Genomic DNA, 12,500 nt, shown 5'->3' on the forward strand with positions numbered 1-12,500 from the left:
ACTTTATTCCCGTATTATTTATGACTTTATTCCTGTATTATTTATGACTTTATTCCTGTATTATTTATGACTTTATCCCGTATTATTCAGACTTTATTCCTGTATTATTTATGACTTTATTCCCGTATTATTTATGACTTTATTCCTGAATTATTTAGACTTTATTCCCGTATTATTTATGACTTTATTCCCGTATTATTTATGACTTTATTCCTGTATTATTTATGACTTTATTCCGTATTATTTAGACTTTATTCCCGTATTATTTATGACTTTATTCCTGTATTATTTAGACTTTATTCCCGTATTATTTATGACTTTATTCCCGTATTATTTATGACTTTATTCCTGTATTATTTAGACTTTATTCCCGTATTATTTATGACTTTATTCCTGTATTATTTAGACTTTATTCCCGTATTATTTATGACTTTATTCCTGTATTATTTATGACTTTATTCCGTATTATTTTGACTTTATTCCCGTATTATTTATGACTTTATCCCGTATTATTTATGACTTTATTCCTGTATTATTTATGACTTTATTCCGTATTATTTAGACTTTATTCCTGTATTATTTATGACTTTATTCCGTATTATTTAGACTTTATTCCCATATTATTTATGACTTTATTCCTGTATTATTTATGACTTTATCCCGTATTATTTATGACCTTATTCCGTATTATTTAGACTTTATTCCCGTATTATTTATGACTTTATTCCTGAATTATTTAGACTTTATTCCCGTATTATTTATGACTTTATTCCCGTATTATTTATGACTTTATTCCTGTATTATTTAGACTTTATTCCCGTATTATTTATGACTTTATTCCTGAATTATTTAGACTTTATTCCTGTATTATATTACTGCAACCTGATTTCCTAAAAATGACAACTTTTCCTTGTGTTTGTGTGTTTTTCATGACATCACATAAACATTCTTAAACTTTTAAACTTCATTCTGCGAAAAAAGTATTTTTTTGTTGGCGTGCGGCACATTCTAAAAATACACTTAAAAAAACGAAGGCAAAAATGGGAAAAATCTGCAATAATTTCACAAGAATAAAGCATGAAGAGACAAAAGATGTCATGTGACAGGAACAAGTGGGAATGTTATGAGAATAGCATCAATAAGTTTACAGGAAGAAAGAAAAATATTACAAGTCTACTTTTGTAAAATGACCACTTTTTCTCACCAGATTACATCGTTTGTCTCTTCACTTTATTATTATAATTAGAATGATTACAATTATTATAATTATGGCTGATTTTTCCATTTTTACGTTTGTTTTTTAAGTTTTCTTGTTAAAGTACCATTCATAGTGCACCACTGCCAAATTAAAAAAAAACGTGAGCCACAAATTTAGACACCCCTAATTTAGCGGGCCAATACACACACGCACATGCACGCACACACTGTTTCCTGCCATATGGCCGACGTGAGGTGAAGAATTGAACATGTTTTGAATAACATAAACGCCACAAATGCTTCTTTTCTCTTTTCTTTTCTTGTCATACGTGTGTGTGTGTGTGTGTGTGTGCGTGCGTGTGTGCTGCAGTCACATGCGTATAGCTGTACATGCTACAAGAAGACGGAGGCTAATTAAAGTGTGTGTGTGTGTGTGTGTGTGCGTGTGTAGTCATTGATTAGAGTTGTTTCCATCAGAGTCAAGGCCTAAGTGGCCTCATGTCTTGATTACACACACACACGCACACACACACACACACACACGCACACACACACACGCACACACACACACACACACACACACGCACACACAGCTGTTAAGATTCATAAGAGTGTTCTTTGGAGTGTGTTGGCATTGAAACTGACGAAGACGAGCGCCATTGATGCTGAAACATGAATGAAGCGAGCCTTCTCTTCTTCACTGATCTCTCACTCGGGTCCATATTTCATGTCCAGAAGAAGAGAGACGAGCGCTGCTCTGTGCTGATACAGCCGATGTTCTATTGTGTGTATTGGCACAAGCTCTCATTCATGCTAACACACACACACACACACACACATGCACACATGCAGTGAGGCTTGTGTTGTTGGCTGTGTTGCGCTCTCTCTCAGTATGCTGCAGGCTGTAACCACGGTGGTGCATGTGCGTGCGTGCGTGTGCGTGCGTGCGTGTGTGTGTGTGTGCCACAAGCACCGTGTTCACTTATCTTGCCTTCTTTGATCTGCTGATGCAGGCCTGCTGCACATTTTTTTTGTTTTCTGTGTTGTGCTTGCGCATGTGCGTGCATGTGTGTGTGTGTTGTGTGTGTGTGTGCGTGCGTGTGTTGGGCTGCAGCAGATTTATGAGCCTGCCTGGGTGCGGGCCGACGATGTGGGACGGAGCCATGAATCAGCTGGGCCTGTAATGAATTGTGATGGCCCCCAGGAGAGGAGGAAGAGGAGGGGAGCGTGTGTACGCGCTGAAGATTTGGAGGATGTGCTGAGCAGCGCAAAGATTGAATGAGAACCACTGAAAGGAAATCACATTCACGCGCGCTCCAAAATCTTTGTGGCTGGGATTTACAGACGCTCCTTAAAGGCGTCACGTGCACGTGGTTGTGCAGCAGTAATGAAAGCGTGTGGCGGCCCAGGAAAGAGGCCCGCCATCTTTGATGCATTTGTGGGGTGCACGCTAGCAAACATATCCTCTCTCACGCCGACATGCACCGTGTCTTTTTTTCAAACTGATACGATAACGTTGTGCTTCTCAAGATTGATACGGTACCGATATCACATTCAATCCCAGCCATTTTTCCAAAGACAGCCCCTTCAGTAGCGGCCATTTTGTACCATGTTGGTTGATCTTTCATGGCTGAGGTTCACCGGAACCAGGCTGGACTTCCTGCTGGCAATGCCAACCAGGATCCTTCCCCGGTTCTACAAGGACCCAATGGCACGTAGTAGCACGCCTCCCGGAGCACCCCCCGCAGGACACCACCAGGGCCAGCGTCCAATGCCTTCTCCAAGTCCACACAGCACATGTAGAAGTGCCCCCCAGCACAGTGGAGGGATTTATGCAGGATAGTTATCATGCGCCCCTGTTTTTTTTAATGAAGTGTTTTTTGGGCTTTTTAGGGCTGTTTGGGACGTGTGTCTGTAATCTTCCATCCCGGCTCTCAGTGGGAAGCGTGGCGGCGAGCTGCAGCGATGGTGAGAGAAAAAAAGGGACATGGAAGTCCTAATTCGATGTAATGAACATGGGGGGGGGGGGGTGAGTTGAGCCTGGTGGATCTCAAACCTCCCACCCTCGTTCTTTCGTCGTTGCTTGAAATGGTAAATAATCTTTGAACTTAAATGGAAAGTGGGTTGATGGCGCTATCCGCAGGTGGGGGACGTTTGCTTTAGCTTTGAAGCCAGCAGGCAAGTCACTCAAGATTTTCCAGCAGGACGAGGCCTTGACAAGAGGTGTTGTGTAACTGCATGTGTTGTATGCAGCATATCGTCCATGTCTTCATGCGTAAACATCCATCTCAAGCGTGTAGTGCGTGTGCCAGGCACATGCTAACACCGTGTGTACTTAGTGTGTCCCAAATGGACGACTGAGTTGCAACCCGCCATCATCAGCATCATTGCCAACATGCGGATCATTCCATCTTTGTTCCCCCCAATACTCAACTCTATCTTATGTAAACGTGTATTTGTTGGGACTGCTTTACACCTCCTTGTTTGGTAGCCCCCCCTTCCGCTACGTAGCCAGGATGGAGACTGTTGAGGGTGGTAAGCGGGTACTGCCAGTGCACAAGTGTAAGTATGCAGTCAGTGTCACATGATGGTGAATATTCATCACGGGCCGTCACGACGTCGGAAGACGTGCTAATCAGCCTTTACTCATTTCTTTATTTACACGCAAGCGGCCGCAAACGTAGCGCCGCGTGTTCAGTCATCAAGCAGATCATCCTGGGAGCTGACAACACGGAGAGAAGAAAGTGGGTCGCCTTCAAGAAGAACCATCTGGCACAACGACCTTCTCCTGCTTTCAGCCAAGAAGCTCACAAGACCACGCCAGAACCTCCAGCTGCTGCCACTTAGCAGGCGGCAGCCCGCTTGGCATCACACACACACACACACACACACACTCACACACACACACACACACATAGTGTGACTGGTGTTTACTTTGAGCCACCGTGACTGTCTGAGCAGAACCTTTCATCCAGGCCATCATGTTGGATGTTCTTCCACACGTTGGATGTTGTGTGCGTGGTTTCTAAGTGGGCCTCCTCCATGTCTCCTTTCCAGGGTCACCCCGCCTCATCAGGTGAAACGCAGCGACACCCCAGTCCCCCTTCCCCGTCCCCTCCCCTTCCCCCGCCCGAGGTCACGACCTTCTCTCCCAACCCCTGGCCGGCCTCACCTGCTAAACCCGATCCGACAGCGACCACTGGCCCCGCCTTTACCCCATGGTGGCCCCAAGGCCCGCCTCCCGCCTCTCACTGCTGTTGGCTGTCCTGGCCTGCACGGGGCCCGTGCGCCCCTCGCCCCCCCTGCTGCTCCGGCCCCGGGAGAGAGAGAGGGACTCGGGTGGCGTCAACATTGCCGTGGTCCACTCTGGCTCCTCCCTGCTCCCGGAGACGGCCGCGGTGGGAGGCGCGGGGGCCGGCGAGTCGGGGCCGGGGCAGGGGCCCGGTCTCGGAAACGGCCCAGGTGGAGGTGAAAGGGGAGTGACAGATACGGCCTCGCTGGCGGGAGCGGTGGCCATGGCGGCGTTCTCCTCCTCCTACTCGCTGGCGGCGCTGGTCGGGGAGCCAGTGATGACGCCGTCGGGCCAAGCTAACGTCATCTACCTGGCGGTGAACGAGAGCAGCCCGGGAAGCCTCCTGCTGCAGCTGTGTGAGCTGCTGGCCACCACGCCACTGCAGGTACGCACACGCACACACTACCACCTGGGACGCCATTTTAATGGTGACCAAACAAGGTTAGCGTGCCTGTTCTACATTTCCATGCCGTCTCTGATCCTCCAGGCAGAGTGAGACGTCGCCACGAAGGTGTTTGTTATTAAATCTTCCTCCTCAGATCTCATTTGCATGTCATCTGTGCATCTCATTTGCATATCAAGCGCTCCCTGGCGACAGCGGCGCTGTCAGCGTCACTTAGCGTCAATTTACCCAGCTGGAACACCGACGCCGCGTCACCACATGCACGCTTGCCACAGAACGCGGCTTTCTAGCGGTCGGGATTCTACAAAGTTCTCTCTCACCGACAGCAAGGTTGGTGTCACTTCCAGGGTTTGGTGTTTGAGGAGGAGAGGCCACCGCCCCCCAACCGTGCCCCCCTGGCCCCGATGCTGGAGTTTGTCTCGGCCCAGACCGGTGTTCCCGTGGTGGCGGTAGGGGGAGGGGCCAGCCTGGGAAGAGAGCCACAGGTAAAAACACCAACACTTGTTCTCAGGCACAAACGTGCACGTTTACAATAATGTAGACCTTAAAGTGCACCCCATGACCCCCCGTCCCCCACCAACCCCAACACCAGGAGAGCGGCTCCATCTACCTGCAGTTCACCTGCTCCACCTCGCTGCAGCTGGAGGTCATCTTCGAGGTTCTGGAGGAGTACGACTGGACCGCCTTCTCGGTGGTCACCACGCGTCACCACGGTTACGAGGACTTCCTGGACATGGTGGAGGGCATGACGGATGGCTCCTTCATCGGCTGGGAGAGGAAGAGCGTGGTCATTCTCAACGTCACCGACGACCCGGGGGGGGCGCGGACCAAGCGGCTTCTGAAGGACAACGAAGCTCAGGTGAGGCTCACATGATCAAACATCCATGAAGCGTCTTCACCGCCACAACAAAAGCATCACCTTTAATAAAGTACTTGTGTTTCATGAGCACAGAAGATGAAGATTCTCATTGATTTCATCTCAGTTGAATTATTCGTACAAAGCAATCATCCACGTATTTCATTCTGAAAGTCTTTTTGTTCAGCCGAGGCTCCGTCCTCACGCTCTGAATTTACAGTCAAAGAAAAGCAGACTAGCCGCCCTGAGAGCTAACATTAGCTAACGCAAACACGTCTTAGAGAGGAAGTTGGACTAATACGACAATGCAGGAGCGCTGCCCTCGCTTTAAAGGAACGAGTTCTTGTTGACACCAGCTTTTCAAAGCCGTGTAAACATCTTCATTAGATCGTGTTGGACTTCTTAAGGAGCGAATTAACACACGCAGACTGCGTGATTGGAAACCAGCACGTGCGTGTTCACACTTCCATCGATCAATCATTCTCCACGGAGGGCTCCAGACCCGACCACGATGTAGGGTTCAATGTTAACAAATGGAATCTTTTTGTAGTTAGAGCATAGAAAACTCGTTTATGACTTTCTAAATGTGCTTTTTAACATTATTAGAGCCCCGTAGACATGACGTAACACCCCTATAGTCACCTTTACACTCCTATTATTCTTTGTTTACATCCCATTACGCCACTCTTACGCTGCAGAGACTCGAGACGACCACTAGCTAGCAAACTAAGCATTATTAGAGCCCTCTAGACATGAAGTAACACCCCTATAGTCACCTTTACCCTTGTATTAGCTAATATAGTAGGCCTGCTAAGCTATAATAAGTCACACATTAGCATTGGGAAACTTCCATGTTGTTGTAGCATCTCAAGCAAACATGAAGGGTGAAAAGTAAGGACAGATCAAGCCATCGGGTCTCTACTGCATGTAAACGTCGTGACTGTCATTCAGACACGTGACTAGTTGAAAGCGCTCACCTTGCAGTCCACGAGCAGAAGAGAAGACAGCCATGCCGTGTCCAGGACGTCTCCTGAGGCACTGGTGCTTCCTCTCCACGCGGTAGCTGCAAAAAGAAATGAGTGTAGGGTGAGTTGGCCACAGTGAGGACTTCCTGCGCTGCTGCGGATCAATGAAGCAGCGTCGCCCTCGGAGCCTCATAATTCTCTTCTAATAACTTCTTTAATTGGCTTCCACTCGAGGTGACCCCTTGGAGATGACGCCCAGTAGAAGTTGATTTGCACGAGCATCATGTGCACGCTCACATTCACGCTCGGGAGGCGTGCGCACGACGTTCCAAACGATCCCATTGTAAAAGCTTCACACGCTTCATGGTGCTTTCTGCCTTTTTGCTGCTTTTAGCTCAGCTTTTCATCAACTGAGGCCTTGCAATAAAAGTCTAACCTTGTTTACCTTCAATCTTGTTGATACAATTTCTTTTTCATTTCTTCTGCTCTCCGACGTTGCGAGCTACATGCTACATGCCACTGTTAGCTGCAGCCATCTTTGCAGTCTGTGATGAGCAGAAGTTCTCATCTTCATCCATCCATGCATCTTCTTCTGCTGATCTGTGCTTGGGTTTCTGGGGCAGCCTAAGTAGAGAAACCCAGACTTCCCTATCAGGCACCTCTACTCCGAGTTACTCTGGAATGGGTGCGAGCCCAGCCCCCCTACGCAGGAAAGTGATTTCGGCCGCTTGTAGCTGCCATCTTGTCCTTTGCGTCACTCCCCAGAGCTCATGACCGTGGGTGGGGGTAGGAATGTACGTCCGTAGCTTTTTGTCTATGCTTCTTCTTCACCGATCATCTTACCACACTCACATTTCCTGAATGTGGGAATAGAAACATCAACAAGTAGTCATCCTTCCATCTTTACTTCCTGCCGCCTCTTGTTGTTTCCTATTTGACGTGTGTGTGTCATTCCATCTTTGGCCCGTGTTGAAAGGTATCAGGCGTACACGGAAGGTTCTGTAGGATCTCCACTGAGATCCAGACCTTTGATGGGATACCAGACATGTCCTCTTCCAGGTGTTCTTCCCAGAAGAAGCCTTGATGTTGGAAGTCTGACTCCCTGTCCGCACGGAAACGTTCTTGGGATTTTTTTGGGCTGGTTGAAAAAACTTCACATCCACAGTGTGCCGGATTAGTAAATAGTTGCATCCAGACGGGAACGGGTTGCTGGGTGGAAAGGACACACCCACCATAGAAGAAGAAAGTACGTCCGTCATCTTAATTTATCTATAAAATATCTGTCCGTCCAAATATTCTGATATGATGTTGACTTGGTCTGGTCACGTGACAGCGACAGGACGGTGACATCATAGTTTTCAAAAAGCAGTGGATTTGCTCCTCACCATGGAAACGGCAAGCTGGCGTATTCAGATCTTCCCACTCTGAAAGCCGTTTTCCAAAAATACCGTTTCAGGGCACCGAGAACGTCGTTTGCGTGTGGATGAGAGGCTGAAACCATAAAGTACTGAGGACGTTTGCGTGTGGTAGTCCCTGAGCTGAGCTGTTACCTTCACACATTAGCATGCCGCATGTAGCTCAATGCTAACAGCTTGGTCTTGACTTTGAGGTGTCCGCAGCAAAGATGATTTGTGTCCAGCTGTTTGTTTCAGCCAGGCTTGACACTCATGTCTATGAAAACTGGTCTGTTTCATATACATTTCACCATGCTAGCAGAACTTAGTAGCTGGCAGTTATTGTTCCGAGCTTCATCAAATATTTAATAACCATCCAAGCAGAGAAAATGCTCTCCTCGAGGCCTCAAGGACACGTTATATCAAGAGAAATGGAACGTGAGCTGACTTCATTCACATTTTTCTTCACGTCACAGCCGTGCCAGCGAGCCAAACCGGGAACCCTTTGGAGCCGCGTGGCGTCGGCTCAAGGTGAACTGCGCCGTTCCTCGCGTCGTAACGATCCGCTGGCAAGCTGGTAGATTAGAAAGAAGCTTGAATAATTGATCGGGGCCGCCCCCGGGTGCTTCATTTGCATGTTATCAGCATAGAAATCTGTCGTGGAAACACTTGCATCACCCAGTCGCACGTGACGGCTGCAAATGGGAAACATGTAACGTCACACACGCCAGTGCACTTCCTGCTCCGCCAAGGGGACTTCTTCAACATGTCCTTCAGGAAGGAAAGGATTCATGACAAGTATAGGGTGTACATACATACAGTACATAGATAATACATGCATAGATAGACAGACACATCATGGATGCACGGATGCATAGATGGACGGGTGGAAGGGCTGATTGATCGATGGACAGATGGATGACACACAGATAGATGAGACACAGAGGAGGAACACATAAATACTCTAGATGGTAATAGATGAATGATGGATGGATGGATGGATGGATGGGTGGATGGATGGATGGGTGGATGGATGGATGGATGGATGGATGGATGGATGGATGGATAGATGCATGGATGGATGCATGGATGGATGGATGGATGGATGGATGGATGCATGGATGCATGGATGGATGAATGCATGGATGGATGGATGGATGGATGCATGGATGGATGGATGGGTGGATGCATGGATGGATGGATGGATGGATGGATGGATGCATGGATGGATGGATGGATGGATGCATGGATGGATGGATGGGTGGATGCATGGATGGATGGATGGATGGATGGATGGATGCATGGATGGATGGGTGGATGGATGGATGGATGGATGGATGGATGGATGCATGGATGGATGCATGGATGGATGCATGGATGGATGGATGGATGGATGGATGGATGGATGGATGGATGGATGGATGCATGGATGGATGGATGCATGGATGGATGCATGGATGGATGGATGGGTGGATGCATGGATGGATGGATGGATGGATGGATGGATGCATGGATGGATGGATGGATGGATGCATGGATGGATGGATGGATGGATGGATGCATGGATGGATGGGTGGATGGATGGATGGATGGATGAATGGATGCATGGATGGATGCATGGATGGATGCATGGATGGATGGATGGATGCATGGATGGATGGATGGATGGATGCATGGATGGATGGATGGGTGGATGCATGGATGGATGGATGGATGGATGCATGGATGGATGGATGGATGGATGGATGGATGGATGGATGGATGGATGCATGGATGGATGGATGGATGGATGGATGGATGGATGGATGGATGCATGGATGGATGGATGGATGGATGGATGGATGCATGGATGGATGGATGGATGGGTGGATGGATGGATGCATGGATGGATGGATGGATGGATGGATGGGTAGATGGATGGATGCATGGATGGATGGATGCATGGATGGATACCGTAAGTGTTAAAGCACTTTGCGTCTCTAAAAGCTCACTAAGTGTGGATGGACTTGTCTTTTTCATCATCATCATCATCATCATCATCATCATCATCATCATCAGAAAGATGTTTTCATGTTCCTTTGTGATCCGGCCCCCAGACAGGATTTAAATTCCTGCTTGCTTGAATAATGCATGAGGAGAGCAGCAGTGTTTTTGCAGGAAGCAGGAGAAGAAGCCGAGGTAGATGTGGAATCATGTGTGGAATCCATCGAGTCAGGAAGAACACACTGGAAACTGTGGAGCAGAAGAAGATGGATCAGAACCAGAATCCGATGTTTGATGTGTCCCCTGGTGAGGAACACTTATTATGGATCACAGAGGAGCAGATCCATGCTGTCACATCGCAGTACGTTGGCTGTCCAAAACCCCCCCGAGCCTCTCGGGCTGAGACGAGCACAGGTCAGAGTTCAACGTGGGCTTCCTCAGAGCTGATGCTGATTGGATGAAATGTGCAGAGAGGAAAAAGAAAAGACTCCAGGATGACTCCCTGAGGAGCATCACCAGGAGACTTTGTGTATCCAGTAAGAGCTAAAAGGGTGGCCTTTAGGGGCGGCGGGGTGATCACAGTCATTTTACTGTCCAGGCAGTGAAGCCTGAACGCAGCGCGGTGCTTTCAAGCGTCTCTGTAGTGACATTTCACAAACGTGGCGACTTGTGTCTCTTCAGGTCCGATTGCTGTACTGCTCCCTGGAGGAGGCCGAGCTGGTGTTCCGGGCGGCCTGGGTGGCGGGGCAGGCCGGGCCCAGTCACATGTGGTTCGCGGTGGGCCCGGCGCTGTCCGGACTGGGCCTGGAGGGGTTGCCTAAGGCCTTATTCGCCATCCGGCCTCAGGGCTGGAGAGACGAGCCTCGCAGGTACGACACCCGCTGAATTTCAATGATCACATGAATGTGCTGCTCATCTGTTTTTGGAGAAACACGCAAATTTACGTGCACTTGAAGGGAGCGTTTTAGCATTTTTGAATGTTAAACGCTAGTGTTGAATATTCCAAACACAACCTAGCGTTTCTCTGACTCTGGTATTGCTCCTGAAAGCTGAACACTTCCACTTGTCTCCTTCCCTCGCCTCCTCGTGCAGGAATGCATTTACATGCATTACGAAACACACATGCTGGCAACCGACAAACAAACACCTCGCTCGTCTCCTCCCTGGAAAAAGAAACACTTTTTCCTGTTTTACGAGCTCCTCATCCCGCCGTGATGGATCTGCTCACGTGTGACCCCGTTTCACCGCCGGGATCATTAAAGTTTTATCTCCTCTAATTTAAAAGCACGTTCCCAGCGAGTCAGGTGGAAGGAACACTTCCTCCTTGATTGGAACGATCCCACACTGGGAGGGGGTGGCGGGGGGGACGGGCTCGCTCGTGGGGGGGTTCTGCTGACTCGTCATTGGAAGAACATGAATGGCCGCTTTATTCGGTACACCAATACCAGTAAAATGATGCAGTAAGTACACGTGTACAACTACACAACTACACAACTACACAACAATACTCTTACTTTGATGATCTTTGCAAGGAACAAACATCACACTCCTCTCTTGCAGTGTGGCTGTGTAGTTGTGTTGCAGTGTAGTTGTGTTGCAGTGTAGTTGTGTTACAGTGTAGTTGTGTTGCAGTGTAGTTGTGTTACAGTGTAGTTGTGTTACAGTGTAGTTGTGTTGCAGTGTAGTTGTGTTGCAGTGTACTTCTGTGTGTGTAGGTGTGTGTAGGTGTGTGTGTGTGGGTGTGTGTGGGTGTAGGTGTGTGTGTGTGTAGATGTGTGTGTGTGGGTGTGTGTGTGTGTGTAGGTGTGTGTGTGAAGGTGTGTGTGTGTGTAGGTGTGTGTGTGTGTGAAGGTTTGTGTGTGTGTGTTTGTGTGTGTAAGTGTGTGTGTGTGTGAATGTGAGTGTGTGTGTGTGTGTGTGTGTGTGTGTGTGTGTGTGTGTGTGTGTAGGTGTGTGTGTGTGTGAAGGTGTGTGTGTGTGTGTTACATGGTGACATGCCTACTAGCGGCCAGGCGTGCATGTGACACTGCTGCTTTTGGCATCAATGTGGAACCTCAGCGCTTAGAACCTTTCACGGCGTCTCCAATCCACTTTGTTGTCTCTCGCCCCCTGCAGGCGCATCGCCAAGGGCGTCTCCGTGCTGACCCACGGGGCGATGGCGCTGCGGCGCGACCACGGGACCGCCGGCCGGGCGCAGTATGCCGGCAACTGCCAGAGCGACGGGAACCAGACCCAGCGTGTGGCGGACAGAATCAGGTGAGTGGGTGGGGGCGGGGAACGTCAGTGCCGTGGCGGGCCGACAGCGTCCACGTGCACGTTGGATTGACGGAAAAGTTGGCTTTGGCTCGCCTCTTCGTCGCTGGAACCGTACGGAACCTGCGCATGTGAACGCACAACAAGCTAAAGCTGT

At 48.7% G+C, this 12,500-nt stretch overlaps 1 protein-coding gene across 1 annotated transcript in view; it reads left to right on the forward strand.

The window, feature by feature from the left end:
- The window catches only part of grin2da (glutamate receptor, ionotropic, N-methyl D-aspartate 2D, a), a 94,158-nt gene that overhangs the window by 19,244 nt on the left and 62,414 nt on the right, over positions 1–12,500 (forward strand). Inside the window, exons 2-6 of the mRNA XM_054762873.1 lie at positions 4,255–4,874; positions 5,240–5,377; positions 5,485–5,751; positions 10,772–10,959; positions 12,206–12,346. Coding sequence (XP_054618848.1) covers positions 4,416–4,874; positions 5,240–5,377; positions 5,485–5,751; positions 10,772–10,959; positions 12,206–12,346 — 1,193 coding nt within the window. The 5' untranslated portion in view covers positions 4,255–4,415. The remainder of the gene's footprint in view (positions 1–4,254; positions 4,875–5,239; positions 5,378–5,484; positions 5,752–10,771; positions 10,960–12,205; positions 12,347–12,500) is intronic.

This window comes from Dunckerocampus dactyliophorus, chromosome 20, assembly GCF_027744805.1.
Source record: "Dunckerocampus dactyliophorus isolate RoL2022-P2 chromosome 20, RoL_Ddac_1.1, whole genome shotgun sequence".
NCBI lineage: Eukaryota > Metazoa > Chordata > Actinopteri > Syngnathiformes > Syngnathidae > Dunckerocampus > Dunckerocampus dactyliophorus.